Here is a 24,432-nt window from a genome sequence, read left to right as displayed (position 1 = left end):
CAGCAGTTTTATACACAGGTCTAGAAAACTGTCTGCTGCTGATAATACAAGCTAGTCTATGAGATGGCAATTTCTTCAGCTACTTTAGTTTAGAAGAAAAGAAATATGGCTGCACAAATACTTCAAAATGCATTCTAAAAGCACAGGCTTTTCTTAACGAGTAAGTCTAGTTAACATTTTTGTTTAGAATTAACAGACATTATTTTCTTTAAATTGTGAAAAACTTTTTAGACTTGAAATCCCCTACTGTTTCAGAGTAAAGTATATTCTAATTTTTCAAATGTATTCAGTTGTTTGCAAACAACTTTGGTAGAGCTTGGACAATGTTTCCCTACTGTCTTCATGAGGTTAAGATATATGCCAATTTTTAGCAAAATCCTATTGTAAAGTAAAAAGAAGTATTGCCTACCTGGTGCAACATACATGTGATGTACAGCCTCAAAGTCTATACTGTCAGTGACCTGGTTTATCTGACAGAAGTATGTCAATGTCGCATGACCCTGGTCTCCAAGGAGTATATTGTCAGGTTTCAACTCTCTAAAGAAGAAAAAACAAGCTTTGATTTCACTGCCTTCTAATGTGCATACATTTTCTCTCAAATGTACAATGTTGGCAGAGTAAGTGTTCATTATTAACACACACTGTTCAATAGAATACAATCTGGACTACATTATTAAACCTGTGTGACCAGACCTTTCAAATTATTCAATGCCTCACAGTTTTCATTTCTTTGACAAGTGAGTGAATAACTTCAGCTTTATTTTGTATTAGCAAATACTTGTGCCATGTCCATATGGTGGTACCGTACAGCACTAAAATATTTACTTGTCTAGACCCAATATTAAATCAGTGAGGCAGAAATGGTTCACGTTTGGTTAGATTAGTTTGAAGGACAGGTGCCTATCATTATTTGTCCACTATATAACTTACTAAATGATAAAACAAGTAATTTATAACTTACTAAATGATAAAACAAGTAATTCGTACATAAGTTAGTTCAAATTCAAACAGCTTTATATGTGAAAATGTCACCATGATACCCAAAGTTTCTACAAAGCAGCCGGCATTACAAAATTCTCTTCAAGCCAATAGCAAAAGTATCATCATTAGTTTGTATTCAAACAGTTTAATTTAAAATTGAATGACACTTACCTACATACAATTCCTAAAGAATGCAATGTTGATAATGCTACAATGATTTCAGCAGCCCAACGCCGGATGAATGATTCTGGTATTTTCACTTGATCCGGACTTTGTGCAGACATATCCAGTTGTTCAAACAAGTGGGAAATAGTCCTGTGTCTTGACTTAGAGGGTGATTTAGACTCGTAATCACTCGATGCAGACCTACTCAACTCTGAAGAATTAATTCTTGACAAAGACAACTTTCTTCCTATTCCTTTGGTTACATCTGATTCTACCCTTGACCTTGAGCCTGACCCATTTCTTGACCTTTGACCCGTATCTGAACTATTCATGTCAAACATTATTTCCTCAGTTTTAGTCACCTTTAGAATATCATTGACTATCAAATCACACTGATTATTGGAATTTATATTAATTTCACTTGATGTAGGCCTACTGTTGTCAAATTCCCGCGACCTTGTTTCAGACAGTGACCTTGAATCAGACTGACTGTCTGATGTATCGCCATGGCGATGAAGGTCATATATACTTGGCTCCTCAGGACTGTCTATAGTAATTGAGCTAGTGGTTGTTGTTAGTGGAGAATTAGGCTGTTCTGAAGGTGTGTTTTCTATTTTCTCTGAAACTTCGCTATCAATCTGAGACAAAGTTCTTTCCACTGTTCTTAATAACTGTTTCGAATTTCGAATAATGTCATCTGATACATCCTCGGAATTATCACTATCAACATCTGACAACCTATTGCCGTTTTGACTAGAACATGTCTGATCCTGCGAACCAGGAGTTAAGCGACTGTCTTCAGTTTTGTTCCTCATATCTACGTTTGTGTTTTTATCACTACTGAAGACCTCAGTATCACAGCTAAGCTCGTTTACTTCATGTATGACTTCTATCTGATCAGACACGTTACTATCCACCCTGGTAAATCCTTCAGTACTATCAAAACTATTGATACTAAAATTCTCTAGTGTTGCTTTGTTCGTATTTTTTTGTAACAAATCCTGAAACTGACCACCTTGTGAATTCTGCCTCTCAAATGGGGCAGGGCTAAAATTTACCCCCTCCCCTTCATCATCAGCATTCTCTTCAGATGAAAAACTGGTAAATCTGTTATAATCTGTTCTTCTTTCTGAAGTATCATCATTTGCCTCAACTTCATTATTTTCATTTTTGTCACCTTCAGTATCTAGCACTAAATCATGAATTTCCTTTTTGTTTCCATCTGTATCTATCTGGAAATCTCCTATACTTAAATCCTTTACTGTGCTTTGTTCAGGTTTTCCTAAAACAACATCATTAGTTTCTTTACTGAATGTAACTTTATCTCCTAAATTCTTACTATCGCCATTCCCCATTTTCTCTAAATGATTTGTAGACACGTCTTTTGTAAACGATTTTCTCTGATTGTCATCCGTATGAATTTTGAAACCCGTATAAACATTCTGGAAGTCCTGGGCTGGATACCCATCATCCCCACCTGGGCCTCCTTCACGAGCATGCTCCTGAGCGTATCTCAGGTAGGCCCCGACGTAGTCCCACAGCTTCCCGCCACTAGCATACTGCAGTAACAGATATATAGTACTGGATGTCTCGTAAAACCTGTGCAGATGTACCATGTATGGACAGGAGGTCGGCAGGATATTTTTCAGTTTTCTGTTACCTGTTGTAGACTTATAAACTCTCTGAAAAAGAAAACCCAAAAGTTAACTAGAAAATGCTTTTGTAAAAAAGCGCATGTCTCCCCCAATGCAAAGTCCTATAGGCAAGAAGTCAATAGGGGTCAGGAGCGAGTCAAAGAGACACTGATGGTTGGCTGCAATAGGGATCATCTACTTGGCATGTCCAGTCATCCCGCTAAATTTCCACACTCGTGGCCTAGTGGTTCTCAAGTCACTGTTCAGGCTCCTGTGACCCTGACCTTTGATCAAGTGACCTCAAAATAAATAGGGGTCATGTACTCTGCATGTCCAATCATCCTATTAAGTTTCAACATTGTAGGTCAAGTGGTTCTCAAGTTATTTCCAAAAAATGATTTTACATGAACAGGCCACTGTGACATTGACCTTTAATAGACTGACCCCAAAATCAATAGGGGTCATCTACTCTGCATGTTCAATCATCCTATGAAGTTTCAACATTCTGGGTCAAGTGGTTCTCAAGTTATTGATCGGAACTGGTTATCAATGTTCAGGCCCCTGTGACCTTGACCTTTAACGAAGTGACCCCAAAAACAATAAGGGTCATTTACTCTGCATGAACAATCATCCTATGAAGTTTCAACATTCTGGGTCGAGAGGTTCTCAAGTTATTGACTGGAAATGGTTTTCCATGTTCAGGCCCCTGTGGCCTTGACCTTTAACAGAGTGACCCTAAAATCGTTAGGGTTCATCTACTCTGCATGACCAATCATCCTATGAAGTTTCATCATTCTGGGTCAAGTGGTTCTCAAGTTACTGACCGGAAATGGTTTTCAATGTGCAGGCCCCTGTGACCTTGACCTTTCACAGAGTGACCCAAAATCGTTAGGGTCATCTACTCTTTATGACCAATCATCCTATTATGTTTCAACATTCTGGGTCAAGTGGTTCTCAAGTTACTGACCGGAAATGGTTTTCAATGTTCAGGCCCCTGTGACCTTGACCTTTAATGGAGTGACCCAAAATCGATAGGGGTCATCTACTTTGCATGTACAATCATCCTATGAATTTCAACATTCTGGGTCAAGTGGTTCTCTAGTTATTGATCGGAAATGGTTTTCAATGTTCAGGCCCCTGTGACCTTGACCTTTGACGGAGTGACCCCAAAATCAATAAGGGTCATCTACTCTTTATGACCAATCATCCTATCAAGTTTCAACATTCTGGGTCAGGTGGTTCTCTAGTTATTGATTGGAAATGGTTTTCAATGTTCAGGCCCCTGTGACCTTGACCTTTGACGGAGTGACCCCAAAATCAATAGGGGTCATCTACTCTTCATGACCAATCATCCTATGAAGTTTCAACATTCTGGGTCAAGTGTTTCTCTAGTTATTGATCGGAAATGGTTTTCAATGTTCAGGCCCCTGTGACCTTGACCTTTGACGGAGTGACCCAAAAAACAATAGGGGTCGTCTACTCCAGCAGCCCTACAACCCTATGAAGTTTGAAGGTTCTAGGTCAAATGGTTCTCCAGTTATTGCTCGGAAATGAAGTGTGACGTACGGACGGACAGACGGACGGACAGGGCAAAAACAATATGTCTCCTGGGGAGACATAATAAACAAATTCTAACACATTAAAAGTTTAAATACTCTGCATCCAATTTCAAAATCATTAAAAAATCAGAAACAAAACCTGACAACACACTTTATTATTTCAGAAATAAAGGGAGATGACTCCTTTTTATATTTCCATTTTCTTTATGCTGACCATGGTTACATCCCAACCCCTCCCACCATCAGATTTCTGTTTTATTTACAAAAAACTCACTCTCAAACCAACACTGCTTAAAAATCAGTCAAGTACAAATGGCACAATAATGGCTAACTAGGTCTGCTACCACTTTAATTCTATTATCTTTACACTAAATCTAATTAAGACTGTTGGAGTTTATAAGATTATTTCACTGGCTGTAGGTGCAGATGGAAATATCCGGTATTGAGCATAACTGTTTAGGCGGTAACTAGGCTCCTTGCCGAGTTACCGCCTAAACAGTTACCCAAGAGCCGGATATTTCCATCTGGACCTACAACCAGTGACAGTAATCCTTAGAACTATTTCATATGGCAGTGTACTTAAACAAAGCGCGCGAAACCAACATCCATAAACAGGAAAGACGTCATGATGTTTCAAAACAAATAACAATGTTTAGTTCCGGTTTTGTTTTATCAGTTGCAGCATAACATTATGAATTTTTGATAAAACAATGTGATTTGAATCAAGAAATATACAATCAGGAACCAATAGGAACTGTCAAGGTATTAAATTTTCATTCCGTTTTTTTAAATAAAATATATATTACTACATATATCTTCTACATGTATGTAGTTCGTAATACGTTATTTACAGCACAAGAGTCATCTTACACCCCGGGGTGTAAGATGAATTTTTCCAGCACCGGTAAAGATACCAGAAATTCCCGTCTGGTATGCAAAAATCCGTTATCTTGGACCTAAAATAAAGATCTGGAATGGATATATACCTCTACAATATCAAATCAACAGAAGAGTTATGGACTGGACAAGAATGGGACAGACTAGCTGAAAAGACTAATAAATCAATGAGGAGCAAACCTTTGGCCCTAAAACTGGTTCTCAAGCAGTAGTGGACTAACAAAACTTCCAACAATAGCAAAATTTACTCGTTTACTCTGTTTTATACACAAAATGTACATTTTTTGTTTTGTTTTGGATTTAACATCGCACCGACACATGATAGGTCATATGGCGACTTTCCAGCTTTAATGGTGGAGGAAGACCCCAGGTGCCCCTCCGGGCATTATTTCATCATGAGCGGGCACCTGGGTAGAACCACCGACCTTCCATAAGCCAGCTGGATGGCTCCCTCACATGAAGAATATTAAAATGTACAGGCTTGTGGGTCTAATTTTTAGATATTTACCTATAGTATTAGAGAAACCAAAATAAGCAACCCTATTACATTAATTCAAATTATTTCATGTGCATCCATTTTAGCTATTATATTCAATCTTTAGACATGTTGCTACTTACAAAAATTGCCACAAATTTGTGAGAAATTTTTGTTTCTGAATGCCAAATCCGGGTTTTATCCAGAAAAATGCCATTATTAAAACCAGGACATCCTGTGTATGAATATAAGATTCTTTCACTGGTTATAGGTGCAGATGGGAATTTCCGGCCTCGAGGGTAACTGTTTAGGCGGTTACGAGGTTCCTACCGAGTTACCGCCTAAACAGTTACCCGAGAGCCGGATATTCCCATCTGCACCTATAACCAGTGACAGAATCTTTTTCTTGCATACAGATTTCAAGAAATAATAACAAGAGCTGTCGGAGGACAGCAACGCTCGACTATTCAACAGCCTTGTCAACTGAATGAATACAAAAGTTGAAAAAGGGGCATAATTTTGTAAAATGCAAAGTAGAGGTATTGAACCTCTGTACTGCATGTCATATCATGACAGTGAACAAGTGTGTGAAGTTTCAATCCTTTCCAATTTGTGGATACTGAGATACCAGCTTACATATAAAAACTTAACAAAAAACTGCTAAGTCAAAGGGGCATAATTTTGTAAAAATGCCAAGTAGAGTTATGGGACCTTCACAGTGCATGTTAGATCATGACAGTGAACAAGTGTGTGAAGTTTCAATCCATTCCAATTAGTAGATACTGAGATATCAGATTACATACAAAAATTTAACCAAAAACTGCTAAGTCGAAAAAGGGGCATAATTTTGAAAAAAAAGAGAGTAGAGTTATGGGACTTGCTTAGTGCATGTCAGATCATGATAGTGAACAAGTATGTGAAGTTTCAATCCATTCCCATTAGTAAGTACTGAGATACCAGCTTACATACAAAACCTTAACCAAAAATTTCTAAGTCGAAAAAGGGGCATAATTTTGTAAAAAAGCAAAATAGAGTTATGGAACCTGTGCAATGTAGATCAGTTCATCACAGTGAATAAGTGTGTGAAGTTTCAATCCATTCCCACAAGTGGTTACTGAGTTACCAGCTTACATACAAAACCTTAACCAAAAATTTCTAAGTCGAAAAAGGGGCATAATTTTGTAAAAAAGCAAAATAGAGTTATGGAACCTGTGCAATGTAAGTCAGTTTGTCACAGTGAATAAGTGTGTGAAGTTTCAATCCATTCCCACAAGTGGTTACTGAGATACCAGCTTACATACAAAACCTTAACCAAAATCGGGACGCGGACGCGGACGCCGACGCGGACGCCGACGCATGGGCGAGTGCAATAGCTCACTATTCTATGAATAGTCGAGCTAATAAAAATAAAATCAATCGAACGGCTTTCTTTTTAGAACTATTTCTTATGGCAGTGTATTTAAACAAAGCGCGGGAAACCAACGTCCATAAACAGGAAAGACGTCATGATGTTTCAAAACAAACAACAATGTATAGTTCCGGTTTTGTTTTACCAGTTGCAGGGTAACGTTATGAATTTTTGATAAAATAACATGATTTGAATCGAGAAATATACTATCAGGAACCAATAGGAATTGTCAAGGTATTGAATATTTATTCCATTTTTTAAATAAAATATAAATTACTACATAAATCTTCTATATATATGTAGTTCGTTTTACGTCATTTACAGCACGAGAGTCATCTTACACCCCGGGGTGTAAGATGGATTTTTCCAGCACCGGTAAAGATACCGGAAATCCCCGTCTGGTATGCAAGAATAATGCAGTACTACCTTAAGTTAATTTTATCTTCTTACCTTAATAACGTAAGTTTCTTCAGTGTCTTTATCCAGCACCAGAATAACTTTGTCTATAGTCCCTAAAACCTTATATTTCTTTAACTCACTGGCTGGTCCCCTCACAAAGGTCAGGGAGGGATCAACCTCTGTTGAAGGGCTTAAAGCAGTGTCCATCTGAAATATCAGTAAATGAATAATTTCTGTAAATCCAACCTGACTGTGTATGTCCTTGAAAACAATGTACTCCTGTTACAACCATAAATGGGAAGGAACTCTCCTGTGGTGAAGCAAAAAGTTACTTTTCTGCTAAATAAGTCTGTTTGTGAATAAACATATACAAAGCATCTAATTCCTTCAATTTTTAACTGAAATTTTAGTCTTAAGCTGAAATTAATCTGAATACAGCAGATTTGGATAGAAAAAAAAAAGAGAGTATATATATATATATATATATATATATATATATATATATATATATATATATATATATATATATATATATATAACTTAACTGCTTAAGCGATAAAACTGATAAGGCAAAAGATAAAGCTTTGTGACAACCAGACTCCTCAACTGAAGGTATGTAGCTACAAATATTTAACAGTTATTAGCTTTATACGGAGAACAGTAGAAACATGCTACTTCAGGAGCACAATATTATTCTGCTAATAAAACCAATGCATACCCTCCCGCTCTTAATATCATATAAATGACACTAATTACTGGTTAAGTATCAGTAACATTGAAAATATCACTATTAATTAACTTTTAAGCTCAACCGAACAAATTAATAAGACGTCATGCACCTGATTTGAGGTTTGCATGTCAGTATTGAAATGATCTTGGGTGCTGCTGTTAGAAAATTGCATGTAACAAGTTATATTAGTGATTATACATACAGCCCATCTTTGTTCATCTGAAGCTTCCTTTGCCAAATGTCTGTTGTATAAATCCTCAGCCTTCATTAAATACTGGGCAGTCTTTCTCCGTACAGCATCTCTACGACCCTTGTTTGAATCTCCTAAAGAATCAATTCATGATACATAGCAAAAAATAAACTGACGTTTAATTATACAGCATTTAAATCTTGATATTATTATCATAATAAAGTCAAAGGTTTGTTAAGAGTCAAACCAATGCAATTTACCATTAGCCTGCTGGCGGCAAGATTTTCTGTCTTTGCAACCAGTGCAGACCAAGATCAGCCTGCACATCCATGCAGGCTGATCATGGTCTTCACTGTTCGTGATTCAGTCAGTAAATTTTTAGTGAACACCCCTTCAAATAATTAATGGTATTGTGTAAATTGAATGAGGGACCAGTCCAATTCAGAAATTTAGCAGGCTAAAGGTTAAAGTCATATGGCAACTTTTCCTGCTACTGATGATGGACAAAGACTCCAGTTGCCCCACCTGCATTGTTTTAAGCATTGGCCCCCACCTGGGTAGGAACACAGACCTTCTGTAAGCCATTCTCGCATACCAGAGGTCTACCGTGGTTCACCGGATGAACCTCTGGCACATTTCGCCGATATTTATGGTTTGGTTACATTACAGGTAAAACGTTTCAGCCAATCAGCGTCGTTTCGCGACAAATCGTAGCGAACCAATCAAAATCGTCCGTGAAAAGCATGCCGCGTCCTTTCAATATTATCGAGGGAATACGATGTCCATTTACGACGAATATTATTATTTCTTAAAGTAAATCTCTTAACGTCGAATTACAGGAATAAATCTTTATTTATCACAATCATGGAATACAGCCTTTATCCATCGTAAGCAAGTATCTTGTTTACATATTTTTTGAAGTTTCAATTCGGAGTTCCAAATAATGGCGAACAATGATTGGCTGAAACCACTCCCGACAGTAATTACGAGTGCGCATGCTCACCAAGTAAACGATGGAAATAAATCAGAGGTTCGTCTCGGGATTTTGACGAACCTCTGATGGATGAGAATGCTGTAAGCCAGCTAGATGGCTTCCTCATAAGAACTCTACACCCCAAGCCAGATTTCAAACCGGCATGTGATTCGCAGTCAGCAACCGTAACCACTTAGTATTGGAGGTCTCTAAAGTCTGATGACTGCTGACCAACTCAAAACTGATGCACAAACAAAAGTTCTCAATATACTGTGAATTACTTGTGGATAACTTCATTATTTCAACCTTTTTTGACTGATCCTATGAAACCATCAAACCAGGTATTTTCGTAGTACTTTGTGAGGGTGAAAATATCTTACCTCAAAACTGAGGAAAAGCGGGTTGGTTTGAAACCCTTCCAAGTTTTTTTTCTACAGTCGTAAGATCCCTCATTAAGGTGATCAATCACATTTAAGCAGTATTTTATAACATTATAAAATGTATGTTTTATTTTTATAAAACATTTGCATTATGCCCCTTCAATATGAAACTATTCAAAAATCTGTATCTTTTATTTAAATATAATTTCTAGTTTTACATTTGCACTTGATAGATATTAGGTACTTTCAACAATCTAAATCAAAAGGCAAGTTTCAAAACTGTGTCAGTTCATTTACCCTTATTCTATCTTAGAGGCAAAAGATAGACGAAGGGAGATAATAACAACTTTGCAATCTTGCATAAAAGAATTTCAGCTAAATATTGTGGGTTCAATTAACCTTGCGAATTATATAGTTGTTAATGTAAATCTTAAAACTAGAATAACCCAATAGGCATTCCTATGGCAAAATATGCTTATTAAATTTATACTTATACATGTACTTACATAGCAACCAGGACAGGAAAACACGAAAAGTGAAAATCTACTTGCATTAAGTAATAAATGAATGAAGCAATAAATAAACACAAACTAGTATAAATAATCAGACATTAATGTTTGAACAAGTTTATTACGGTACTTGAGTGAAATCTGATTGACCACCTTTAAGCAAGACTGGTAAGGCTCAAATCCAAGAAGGCTACGGAGAGAAAACTATGGAAGAAAATGTCAAGGTACCTTGAACACCATGTAACAGAATACCAACACAACTCTTGTATGTAGCAAATGCTTGTTCATAGTCACCATTGGCCTCAAACTCTTGTGCCTTACAGATCTGACTGGCCGCCAGGTAAATATAGTCTTCTTTACTACCTAGGTCCATTGTCGATACACTCTCTTTTGTCACTGATCTCTGTCGTGGAGATGCAGTTATTTTAGCTGAACGTTTCTGAAGTTAGAAAAAACTAGATGTATGTCTATAGGATACTGGTACCCCCACTCCTGTCACTGAACAAAGTCAAGGGCCATAACTCTAATCTGGCTTTTTGAAATCCCAATTAAAACTTCTCATGCTGAATATCTATCCTGTGATGTCTTATGACTCCAGGTCAAATACTTTGAGAGATACAAACTTTATACCCACAAATTCAAATGATTTCACTGTAGTCTGAAACTGGCAAGGTTTTCTTAAACTAGTAATAACTTGCAGTACAGAGAACTGAGTCTGAATTACAGAAGTTTTGTTTTTAAGTACAAAGGCTGATTCATAAAGGAAAGTGTTTGATAGAAAAGGAAATACCAACTGTTGCAGTAATATACATGTCTTAAGAAAGCTTGAACCTTATTTCATTTCTGGTATAAACAACTGAAAGTGGTCTTGCATATTTAAGAATACTCCTTTTTGAACTTCAAGGATATAAATATGATAACACAGATGTGTTTTTAAGCACTAATTACCTGATGTCTAGGTGAAGATACATTACTGGATGAGGAATCCAGACTTGTAGAACTACCAGAGTTGAACCCAGAGGTTAACTGTGAAATGTCAAGGTCACCTTTCCCAACCATGACCCTTGAACTGCCACTTCCAGTACTCTGGGTCAGAGGGTCAAACTCACTGACATCTAGGGTACTGGTTGAATGTGTACGAGAACTGGACTGTGTCAGAGTGTCGGAGATAGAGTCGGTTAAGTTGCCAACACTTCCAGTCATCTGAAATCACAATTGTGTGTGTTAATGAGTTAGGTTATAAAGCATCATGAGGGCAATGCATTTTATAGGATATAGGTGATACATTTATAATTTATATAGATTACAGGTGACGGTACTATAAAAAAATTTTACAGGCTAAACAACCAATACTGGAAGCAATTTATACACTTGCATGTGTATTCAATTCCCTTAATATAAAATCATTAATACTTGTTGGAGGGCTAATTTTCATAGATTTCAGAAATCCTCCTCCTACAAATGATGATTTCACAGAACGAGGTTCTGCTTATTTTGTTTTTAAAGTCACTGCCATAATTCTGTGCATATGGTGTAGCTTTTTAATGATGTAGAGTCCAAAACATTCCTCCCATTATTATTTCAGACATGGAATAGCACCTGGGGAGAACAATCTACCTTCTGTAAGCCAGCTGGATGGCTTCCTTACATCAGTTTTAGTAGTTTTACAGGCTTTATACCTTCTGGGATTAAAAGCAGGTAAAATATCTTTACCAAATGCCCAACAAGGCCTCAGTATGTATTTGAATCATGATTTAAGTTTCTTACTTGTAACCCTGTATCAGTGGAATCCTCCAGCTCTGTTGACCCTGGCAGAGCAGGACTATCAGTTTCCAACTCTGAAAGTAAACAGTTCGCAGTTATATCATCTGAAAGTAAACAGTTCACAGTTATATCTTTAAAATATTTACAATATCACAACATACCTTCACACAATCCTAATTATATGTTTGTTTCTGTTTGACTTGAAGAGACCTCTGAAAGTGAAACCTGTCTTAATTGTATTTGAAAAGTTATATTTCCATCACCAAAATGATGTCAATCAAGTATATGCATGATAAAAACGTATATTAGTCTAACCCTGAATTAAACAGTTTGAACATTTCAGTTCAGACAAAAACTGTCCTTGAGTAGGCGTAGTCAGTTTTGTTCATTCTTGCTTGGGTTTCAGTAACACTCACGCAGTTTTTGAGTTATACATCCTCTAGGCTAAAAGAGCAAGAAATGCTTAACTGTAATTTTTTTTAAAATGAGCCATCCTCCAACCATTTAAAAGCTGAAATATTTATTTAGAATCAGACTACTGTTGAAAAAGATATTGCAGTTTGAAAATTAAAGGTAATATATATTGAGGAGGCAGCTATTTTAATGTGTATAACAATTGCCGAATTATTCATTAATACACAAACACCCTTTTAAATAGACTCCATTCTACAGTTTAGTTTTTAGATATAAAGCATTACAATTTCCTTTGATCTAGTTCAAAGAAGTAGATTTAGTTTTCAGAAATACAGTTCATATAAATACAAGAACATAAAGCAATACCATTATTTGAGCCACACAATGAGAAAACCAACATAGTGCATTTGCGACCAGCATGGATCCAGACCAGCATGCGCATCTGCGCAGTCTGGTCAGGATCCATGCTGTTCGCTAACGTTTCTCTCCGTTCCATAGCTTTAAAAGCGAACAGCATGGATCCTGACCAATGCGCGATGCGCAGGCTGTCTGGATCCATGCTGGTCGCAACCCACTATGTGGTTTCCCATGCACGGCTCATTATTTAGAATCAGACCACTGTTGAAAGATATTGCAGTTTGAAAATTAAAGGTAATATATATTGCGGTGGCAGCTATTTTAATGTGTATAACAATTGCCGAATTATTCATTAATACACAACACCCTTTAAATAGACTCCATCTACATTTAGTTTTAGATATAAAGCATTACAATTTCTTGATCTAGTCAAGAGTGATTAGTTTCAAAATACAGTTCATATAAATACAAGAACATAAGCAATACCATTATTGAGCCACACAATAGAAAACCAACATAGTGCATTTGCGACCAGCATGGATCCAGACCAGCATGCGCATCTGCGCAGTCTGGTCAGGATCCATGCTGTTCACTAATGATTTCTCTAATCGCAATAAGCTTTGAAAGCAAACAGTATGGATCCTGTCCAGACTGCGTGGATGCACAGGCTGGTCTGGATCCATGCTGGTCGCAAACGCACTATGTTGGAAACAAAATGGCTACCACTTTGATCAATACCGGTACCCAAACGATTTTCGGAAGATTTTGAAAATCTTGCCTTGAATGAATAAATGACCAAAATTACAGCAACAATACATCTCCCTTTAATTCGGACCAAAAAGACAAATGTGTAGAACGACAAAATTCATTAAAAACTGCACGCCCAAGCAAAGCTATCACCCAAAGGGCAAAACGTTCTAAGTAACACAAGGCCCTTGTATATTCAAATCAAGGAACTTTCATATTTCCTATTATTGTTGCAAACTGGTTTTATTCCAGATAAAACAAAAGAAATTATTTTAACACATGATCACAAATTTCAGTACCATTACAAGTATTGACGGCTTCCATGATCCAGCTCTTGCTGGCACGAATTGTTCCCTGTCCACTCTTGTCTTTCTCTGTCAGAGGGTCGAAGAACGCCATATCTGAGTCAGGCAGTGGTGTTCCGAGAGTTGAATCAACATCTGTGTCCTCGTCATACGAGTTAAGACTGATGTTATCTGGTACCTGCGGAAAATTCCACACACCTTCCAGCAGGGGCTCCTTATTTCCACTGTAAAAGATACAGAAAGTGAACTGTATTAGATGCAAATAACACCTGGGAAATTTATATGTCTACAAGGCAATTTTTTTTTGCAAGAGAGAAATCAAGACAGATTTTATCCAAGATATATGAAATAATAACAGATAATAAATGAGATGTCGATTCCTGCAGGAAGTCTGGAGAAAAGCTAAAAAATTTAAAGACAGATGTTTGAAATTTAGCACACTTAGAGAGAAAACTGAAACATTCCGAAATAAATATAAAACAAGAGAAGCAGGATGGCCCTGAGTGACTCACCTGGACTTGACTGTTTGACCTTGAATGTGTCATGACAAGGCAACAACAAAAACAGTATTTAGTGAAAAACAAGATGGAAAAGAAAGGTTTCATGAAGATCCATTTAATAATAAGATTGAAATTTTATACTGTTAATCTTCTTCCATTATTTGTCCTAGTTACCTAGATTTTATGTAAATGTGACCCAGTATCACAACTGCTTTTGACTTCATTAAGACAAATGCAAACAATGTGACCACTTAAGAGACAGTACGTTTTCTGGAGTGTGAACAATGTGTCTCTATGAGTTGATGCACTGACCTAATTTGTGAACCCAGATGACCCACTTTTGAACTGGGTCAAACAAAAAAAAAACACACATTCTGACCATGTATCATTATACATACTTTATATAATTAAGCCTCTACAGAACATACAAGGTTTTCTATGGTGTGACCTTATTTTTTAAGCCAGATAACCCAGTTTCAAACTTGACCTAGATTTCATATGAGCAAACATTCCCTGTTTCATGTAGATAAGGTAGAAAATGCAGCCTGTAGTATGTTTACCAGGTTTCTTTATGATTTACCTAGTTTTTGACTCCAGATGATCAAGTTTTGACCTTGACCTACATTTCAAGAAAACAAACATTTTGACTGGTTTTCAAATAGATCAGGTTGAAAATATGGCCTGTAGAATGTTAATGAATTCATTCTGTGATTTGACCTTGCGACCTAGTTTACGCCAGAAGTTTGTCCATTTTCTATCTCAACCTAGATATAAAGACATACATTCTGACCAGGTTAGATAAAGTAGAAAATACGGCCTCCAGAGTGTAATAAGGTGTTCCTATTATTTGACCAATTACTTTTTGACTACATGGCCTAGTACTGAACTTGCCTGAGATTTTATTGAGGCAAACATTCTATACAAGTTTCATCAAAATTGGGCAAGAAGTGTGACCTCTAGTCAAATTCTTGAAATGTGACATGTGCACTTCAAGACAACAGAGACAGGGTGATCACAATAGCTCATCTTGAGCACATTGTGCTCAGGTAAGTTAAAAATCTCACTTTTTCTGGTTATTATCACTATCTGACAGAACAGGCACACTTGAACTGGATTCTGTATCTTTAGCTGTGACTATAACGTCTGTTTGTTGAGGTTCAAGCACTGGCTTTATCACAGGGTCTGGGTTTGCACCCAGGATGTCCAGTCTTGATGGCTTCAACACCTTGCCAGAGATCCCTTCAACTACCTTGCCTCCCTGGAATAAGCCAATTTTTTCTCAGGATCATGTTAGATGCAAAAAAAAAATGAATAGTTTGTTTCTAGTATCCCAACCTACCCTAAATTTTTGGCTCAACCTTAAAATGTTTTCATGGCCTTGGATATTTAAAGAATTTTTTTAAATAAAAAGTTGCAAAACTGCACTTTTTATGCTTTAAACATGGTCAGTGATGTTAGAAATCAACTTACTGATGCTCTAAAGGCATAACCCCCTTATTTGTATACATTTTTTGACACAAAATAATTTCCAACTAGAATGTGTCTGTAGGACACAGAGTGTGCCCCCCACTGGTACATTTGTCACAAATAAGGGGAAATAATTTAAATGTTTGCAGTCTTAATGGGGTATAGCCTCAAAAAAAAAAAATATGAAATGGATTCATTATTCTATACCATATACTTTTTGAGCTATGTGCATCACAAACAAAAAATCCACTATTTTGGCTATTTCAAGGGCCATAACTCTGTAATAAACGCTAGAATTCTCAAGAAGAATGCCAAGTGTGCAAGGTCACATTATGACAAAGACTCAAGCAAGGTTTCATGAATTTACATTAAATACTTTTTGACTGAGGCACATAATTAGGTGAAAATGTGCATTTTTGTACTATTTCATGGGCCATAACTCTGGAAATAGGGGGCGGACCCAGATGAACAAGAGCTGTCGGATGACAGCGCGCTCGACTATTTGAAGAATTGATTGAAGAATGGGGTCAAAATATTTCTAAAGATATTCAGACAAAAGAAAAAAATACATTAGACAAACAATGTTCCCATATTTATGGATTTCGATAAGTCCTGCACTAAATGGCAATGTGTGAACCAATTTCAAAGTCTAAAAAGGGCCATTATTCAGCCAAAATAGTTGTCAGAGTTATGTACACTTGCCTACAGATGGAAATCATGATGATAAACAAGTGTTCAAAGTTTAAAAGCCATATGTCAAATAGTTTTGACAAAACGTGGACTTGTATGAAATCAGAACCAATTTTAAGTCCAAAAAGGGCAATAATTAAGCCAAAATATATGACAGAGTTTAATATGTACTCTTTCCTACAGATAGAGACTATTATACTGAACAAGTGATAAAAGTTTCAAAGCTTTATGTCAAACACTTTACACAAAATATAAACTGGTACGAAAAACTTAACCAAGATTTCTAAGTCAAAAGGGGCCATAATTCAGCCAAAATCCTTGATGAAGTTATGTACTCTTGCCTAAAACTGGACATGGTGATGGTAAACAGGTGTTGAAAGTTTCAAAGCTTTATCTTCAAAAACTTTGTCAAAATATGAACTGGTACGAAAAACTTAACCCAGATTTCTAAGTCAAAAAGGGCCATAATTCAGCCAAAATCCTTGATGGAGTAATGTGCTCTTGCCTATAACTGGACATGGCGATGGTAAACAAGTGTTGAAAGTTTCAAAGCTTTATCTCAAAAGACTTTTTCAAAATATGAAATGGTACGAAAATTTCTAAGTCGAAAGGGGCCATAATTCAGCCAAAATCCTTGACGGGGTTATGTACTCTTGCCTAAAACTGGACATGGTGATGGTAAACAAGTGTTGAAAGTTTCAAAGCTTTATCTCAAAAGACTTTGTCAAAATATGAACTGGTACGAAAAACTAAACCATGATTTCTAAGTCAAAAGGGGCCATAATTCAGCCAAAATCCCTGATGGAGTTATGTACTCTTGCCTATAACTGGCCATGGTGATGGTAAACAAGTGTTGAAAGTTTCAAAGCTTTATCTCAAAAGACTTTGTCAAAATGTGGACTGGTACGAAAAACTTAACGACGCCATGGTGAGTAGGATAGCTCTACTTATTCTTCGAATAGTCGAGCTAAAAATAGGAGGTGCACAAGTTCATATCATGATAAAGATTCATGCAAGGTTTCATCAATTTATAGCATATACTTTTTGAGCTAGGTGTGTCACAAGGTGGAAATGTGCATTTTTGACTATTTCAGGGGCCATAACTCTAGAAATAAGGGGCGGACCCAGATGAAAAATAGGAGGTGCACAAGTTCATATCATGATTAAGACTCATGAAGGTTTCATGAATCTATATCAAATACTTTTTGAGCTAGGCGTGTCACAAGGTGAAAATGTGCATTTTTGACTTTTTCAGGAGCCATAACTCTAAAAATAGGGGGCGGAGCCAGACAAAAAATAGGACGTGCGCAATTCATATCATGATAAAGACTCACGCAAGGTTTCATCAATTTATATCAAATACTTTTTGAGCCAGGCGTGTCACAAGGTGAAAATGTGCATTTTTGACTATTTCAGGGGCCATAACTCTAGAAATAGGGGGCGGACCCAGATGAAAAATAGGAGGTGTGCAAGTTCATATCATGATTAAGACTCATGCAAGATTTCATGAATATATATCAAATACTTTTTGAGCTAGGCGTGTCACAAGGTGAAAATGTGCATTTTTGACTTTTTCAGGGGCCATAACTCTGAAAATAGGGGGCGGAGCCAGACGAAAAATAGGAGGTGCGCAAGTTCATATCATGATAAAGACTCATGCAAGGTTTCATCAATTTATATAAAATACTTTTCGAGCTAGGCGCGTCACGAACTTCGGACGGACAAGAGCAAATCTATATGCCCCCACCACTCATGGGGGTGGGCACAAAAAGTCCCACTTAATAAAAAAAACCTCCCCCCCCCCCCCCCCCCCCCCCCAAAAAAAATTACCGACCTACCTATCATAATTTTTTTTAGCATGTTACTGGAAACAAACATTTTTTTTATGCCTTATTAAGAAGAAATCTAAGAAATAATTACTTCAGTTCTATGAAGTTTTTTATATTCCCAGTTTGTGAGTTCAGATCATATACAGGGTACTGTATTTTGGCTTTCTTTAAAGTGGTTATAGTGTGTAAAAAATATCAGGAAAGGAAATAAGGATGCTTCATATAGCTTTAGTATTGGGGAAGGAAACTTTAAGATAATTTATAAAAGTCAATAGGAAGATAAATGTAGTGCATGCTAATGAATTTGTTCAAAAAGAATAAGAATTTAACCAGTATTATCCCAGTATTTTTATATCTCTTTATATAAATCTATCTTTAAATATGAAAATTATTTAACAAATAAATTATTTCCCATTTAAATTTCTCTATCAAACTTTATACTTGTATTTATCTTGTATTGTAGGGGTGGTAAATCTGTTCCCATTGACCAACAGAAACTGACTTGCATTCCCTTTTGGCAATAGAAATTGACTTACCTCCCCTTGCACAGACAACTGACTTACCTCTAAGAACTTGATAAATATCTGAGACTTGTAAAGATGTGACTGTCTCCCAATGAAGTTCAATAGTTCAAGGGCACTCGAGCGTCTTTCTTCTATAACCAGTTCATCAAACCTCCCTGTAAAACATAATTAAAATTTATGCTACCATCATACAAACAAAGATTCATTAAATTTCTCATATTCCAGGTTATGTTTTTCAAGATAAAATGATAATGTGTGTGCACTGTACAGCTCACCTAAAAAGTTTCTATTTGAAGATTATGCATCCCCTTGGCTCCAATCAATATTTAGCACTATATGCTGAAGTAATACACTCATTCTTTCTGGATAAATCATTTGTCTAGTATAATGCAGTGGGAGCTTGACAAAAATCTTCCTGTTGCTTCTACAATGTTGGAAAATAAAATACTCGTCACAAAATTCCAAGACAACAAAACAAATCCCCTCCTACTGAAAATTTAGGCAAACAATCTCACAACTAGTAAAAATGCCAACCTTATAGGCGGGATTTTATTCTACTTGTTCAAAATCAAGAAATTATTTTATTCCACCTTGAAATATTTTTGTCCATCTTTAATTTTAGCATGAGGCTTTTGTCCCTCCCTTAAGAAGTTTCTTATGTTGGGTTTAACATAGCACTGACACAATTATAGGTCATATGGTGACTTTCAAGCTTTGATGGTGGAGGAAGACCCAAGGCACCATTCCATGCATTATTTCATCAAGAGCAGGTACCTGGATAGAACCAATGACCTTCTACAAGCCAGCTGAAAGGCTTCCTCATATGAAGAATTCAATGCCCCGAGCGAGGCCCGAACCCACAATGGTGAGGGGCAAGCGATTTGGAGTCAGCGACCTACTCGGCTGTGAAGGGTTTTTTATCCCATACTTTATTATAGGTCAGGACATACTCACCTGCTTGCTACACATCAATGTTGTAACAAATAGATGAGCTGTGCTAAACATAATACACTTGTCTTCTAATATGTATATATGAACTTACCAAAAAGTTTAGGCTTGGCAAATGTTGGAAACTCCTCTCTTCTGTGTAGTGATTTGTGAAGATTGTTCATTGCTTTATAAAGATGTTTAAAGTCATTGTATCTTTTCCACACAATAATCTGAAAATAATGCAAAATAATTCAGATTTCCGTTAATTTATAAGGGTGCTCTTCAGATGTTAACAAATAAGGATCACTTCTAACAAGAAAGACTGACTTTGATCACAATGACTGACATGTATCTGTACTGTCATTCCATCATGGTTAGCATACATCAAATGCAATGTACAGGTACATTTTACTTAACCTTTATCCTGCTTAATTTCTAAAATGTACTGGTCTATCATTATACACTGTATTTGAGGAATACCATTTATTATTCGAAGGGGTGTACACTAAAAACTTACTGACTGAATAGCGAACAGTGCAGACCGTGATCAACCTGCAGGGATGCACAGGCTGATCTTGGTCTGCACTGGTCGCAAATGCAGAAATCATTTGCCGCCAGCAGGCTTAAGGTTAAACAATATAAAACACGTAAAAGGAACAAAACAGTACTTACCTCAGTAAGACTTTCTGGTGCATGTACTGGGAATACCTGAAATACATATAATAAACATATCACAGACGATAAACATACCATAGGCATGAAATTCTCACTCAGCAATTAATTAACTAACGTTCATATTTAACAGAATGATATTGGTAGTCATTAAATACATGTTTTTGATAAAAGAGGTTTGGTTTATACCATCAATTACATTTTTCAGTAAAGGACCAGGGAGTCCCCCCACTCCTCCCCTGTGTAATGGTCTGCAGGCCCATCTACTTTTCCAGTAGCACATAAAGTTCTAAATGGGAAGACCCCAGACCCACTTCTACTTTGCAACTTCTACCTAGTACTTCAATAATTAATGAAACACGGTTACATCTGTGTGTTCCATGTCCTAGTCAGCTTATTGTGTCAATTTATTGTATTGTAAGTACCAAAGGTGTGGTAATCCCATGTCAGATATTGTGCATTTTAATTGACCTGGCGGGGTGGGGTTTTGCGACGGTCCGCTGCATCATTGTGCAGGATATGTAGTATATTCGGCAACCTGATTTTTATATTCACTGGCCATCTACCTTACACTGTAACCACTGTAGCTCTACCTATGTTTTGCTTGTTTTTTTGAGATTACCATTATTTGCATAAGCCAGAGATTAACTCCGCCCTGCCTGGTCAAATAAAATGCACTGTATGTGTAACACATGCAATTCCAGCTCTCTGTGGATGTACATGAAGAAAACTAAAGGAAATATTTTTTGAAATGGATATTTTGATAATCAAAAAAAATTTGAAGGATGTTTTCTCTCTAACATGTTCAAACAATATGAAACAAATTAATTACTGGTTGATTTCAATCATATTTTTTCTTAATTTCAGGGGTTTCCATCAGGAAAATAGGAAGAACCTTGGCCTTTGAAATTGGGAAATTAATACACAACAATTGCTCATTTTGGGAAAAGAACATTTATTGAAATGGAGCCCTTTTTTCTTCTGCAAAAAGATGTCTGTAACAGAGAATGAAACTTGGTGGTTTCCCAATCCTAAATGAGCTCATTACTTCCTTATTGCCAGTTTAAAAAGAAGCTCTTTACATTTTGGGAAATTTCTCTGCAACACCTTTTTATTCAGTTGGGAAGTGGCCAAATATTGGCCTCTGTTACATAGGGATGAAAAGCCCTAAATTTATAAGACAGCTCTGCATATTTTGTGTACTACTGCATAATGTTACATTATTGTATTTATTTATTTCCTTTATTTTTATTGGAAGACTGTTCAATTCTCAAACAGCTTAATAAAAGACAGTATTTGACATAAAACTCTCTACATGCATTACATAAAAACTGCCAGAATTTTGTCTACAATTACAAAAGTGCAATGCTCAGGAACCAGAACAAAGTCATCATATAAATAAGGACACTTACCAGTATATCATTAACCTTTAGCCTGCTGGCGGCAAGTGATTTTGCCTTTGCGACCAGTGCAGACCAAGATCAGCCTGCACATCCAGGGTGAGGGTAGGGTTTGACTTCAAAGCTGTTCTGGCCTAATGGAAGTGTATCAGATCCTGACATATTAAATATAACTGAACTTCCACTTAGACAGAGCAGCTTTGAAGTAAAAGTTCAAAGTTAACTCCTTACTGAAAGGAAAAATGCATGTGGACCCTGCACTCGGCTACAACTTCAGTGAAATAAAGGCTGTCCGCCGGTGTAAAATCTCATTATAAAAAGAAAAAATCCCATTCATTTTGTCAAAATCTCACTGATTCGAAACAAATGTGAATTAATCTCAGAAAGGACTCTGCCAAAAGTGATCCCTACATTATGTAACAAGATATTCGGCATGGAACAATTTGATTTATAATCAATTATCCAACACAAGTAAAAGGAACTGTTTGTAAAATATTCCCTTGTATAGATCTTGTAATGGTCACCAACTGTGTGGAAAACATAAATTTATACCTGAATTATTATTCAAAAAGATAGTTTGTCACAATGCATTTAACATTATCTTGTCTAGTTAATCGTAAATCTTCTTTAGCAAATTCGATTTCACATGTATGATTTATTTGGTGTTCCTCAGTTATTTACGTTTTAAAAGAAAATGTAAAAAATCAATATCGGGTAAACTATGGTATTTGTAAAGCATTTTGAAACCTAAGTTTAAGGTGCACATTGATTCAGTCTTATTTGTTATTTTATTTTCAACAAAATTTAAGATGTAAATAATGCCGGGTAACCATAACTCTGGAAAAAAGAGGTCAGTACCCCAGGCCCTAGAAAAACCTTAATAGTAACAGTCACATTTATCTAGAGGTATGGATCCGTGAGTCATGTAGACACTTCTTTTAAGAAAACATGTTTTTAGACCAATACCTGTGCTCATTACGTTTTTAAAGGCTAAAAGATATAACAATTTGGCTGACAGCTGGTACTAGTTGCAGGAAAGAGGGGAGGCTGAGTGACTGAATCGGCTGATACCCAAGTGTAAAATAGATCTGTATACTGAAGTTGCAAGCTTTTCAGATTACATAACCCCTCTATTTAATAAGGGATGAAAATCCCCGAGACGGTAACGTCCATATATAATTATACGTCTTTGTTGTCTGCATATACTGAGGCAATTTTTTCGATGTTTTCCGGTTCAGGTTTATGTACAGTCCGCAGACTGGTTGTCTGCATGAACAACTGAGCATCCCGAATCAGTCACAGAAATTCGTAAACCGTGCCAACATGATTCTTTTATTTCTTTTTTGGTAATGAAAACTGTATATGCAACCAAAAAGCACTTTTTAAACGGTAAGGAAGTGTAAAGGCCGTCAAGTTTCTGCGTGGAGTGCAAACAAAAAAAAACAATCCTAAAGCCAGTGCAAGAATGCGGCGAATGACGTCACTGTCACACCGGCTTCCCGTAAAAATTTGCAAGATATGATATTTGCTGTAACAGGTATGATGACACTAAATGTTAACTTTTCTGTTCCGAGCGAAGTTTCACTTTCTTTTGAGCGGTGAATAGTTTCTTTGTAAGCGGATATATATGAAAGATAAATCCCCATTCTAGGCGGTGCCTTAATTCATATTAGCGAGCATAGCTCGCCTTATGGCAATGTGCAGGCAAATATAACAAAAATGTGCTGAATGAGGCAAAGTGATGTAGCTGAAAAACCTTTGTCGACGTCAGGGGGCCACCATTTTTTTCTACTTCTGTCAAAGTCGGGGAAAAATTGTTTGTTTTTTTAAATTTCATATTTGAGTTACAATTTCTACATTCATTTAGGTGTCTTTATTTTTAAAAAGTTATGTTATGGAAATAATTTCAATTTTGCTTTTAATTTACGAAAAGCGCTCCCTAGCAGACAGGTGCTCACAGGAAATGCTTTGTTCGCAGTGAATACAGAACTTCATTTGATTGCTGAATATTATCCATCACTCAAAAATAATGCAAGAAAGATTTCCAGTTGGTAGAAAAAATTAATATTTTCTTTTAAAAGATCAAGCATTGGCCAGAAAATGGGGGAAATGTCATTATAAGTATAAAGCCACATGAAGTTGATGAACGTGGCAAATAGGTAATGACGTCACTGTGACATCGGCTTTCCATAAATTTTGCAACATATGATATTCGCTGTTACAGGTATAATGACACTAAATCCTTTTCTTTTCAAGTGAATAGGTTCTGGCAAATTATTTTGAGCAGTGAACAGTTTCTTTGTCGTTTAAGCTACGCTCCCTAAGAGGCTTTGCCGTTTTCATATTAACATTCAGATGAGATGGCACAAATTTAAAGATCTGTTTTAGTGTTATTTCTAGAGCGACGCAGCGGGGCGCCCCGCCCTGCCCTTTTTAACTGCCGCCACGCTGCCCTTAAAATGTGCCCTCCTACCTTTGATCTTCTGCTAAATTCCGCCATTTATCCTGTAGACATGCCTGGTCGATTTTTTTA

General features: G+C 36.6%; 1 protein-coding gene across 1 annotated transcript in view; it reads right to left on the bottom strand.

Moving 5' to 3' along the window:
• Positions 1-24,432, bottom strand: part of LOC123534242 (ribosomal protein S6 kinase delta-1-like) — a 37,197-nt gene that overhangs the window by 10,314 nt on the left and 2,451 nt on the right. Inside the window, exons 2-13 of the mRNA XM_045316394.2 lie at positions 20,500-20,535; positions 19,940-20,057; positions 18,937-19,052; positions 15,452-15,645; positions 13,882-14,111; positions 12,068-12,138; positions 11,249-11,503; positions 10,529-10,739; positions 8,451-8,572; positions 7,570-7,725; positions 1,153-2,828; positions 410-537 (exon numbers count right to left, since the gene is read on the bottom strand). Coding sequence (XP_045172329.2) covers positions 410-537; positions 1,153-2,828; positions 7,570-7,725; positions 8,451-8,572; positions 10,529-10,739; positions 11,249-11,503; positions 12,068-12,138; positions 13,882-14,111; positions 15,452-15,645; positions 18,937-19,052; positions 19,940-20,057; positions 20,500-20,535 — 3,313 coding nt within the window. The remainder of the gene's footprint in view (positions 1-409; positions 538-1,152; positions 2,829-7,569; positions 7,726-8,450; positions 8,573-10,528; positions 10,740-11,248; positions 11,504-12,067; positions 12,139-13,881; positions 14,112-15,451; positions 15,646-18,936; positions 19,053-19,939; positions 20,058-20,499; positions 20,536-24,432) is intronic.

The sequence above is a fragment of the Mercenaria mercenaria genome, chromosome 1, assembly GCF_021730395.1.
Source record: "Mercenaria mercenaria strain notata chromosome 1, MADL_Memer_1, whole genome shotgun sequence".
Classification (NCBI taxonomy): Eukaryota; Metazoa; Mollusca; class Bivalvia; order Venerida; family Veneridae; genus Mercenaria; species Mercenaria mercenaria.
Note: the sequence above shows the minus strand (reverse complement) of the source record. Positions and strands in the feature narration are given on the sequence as shown.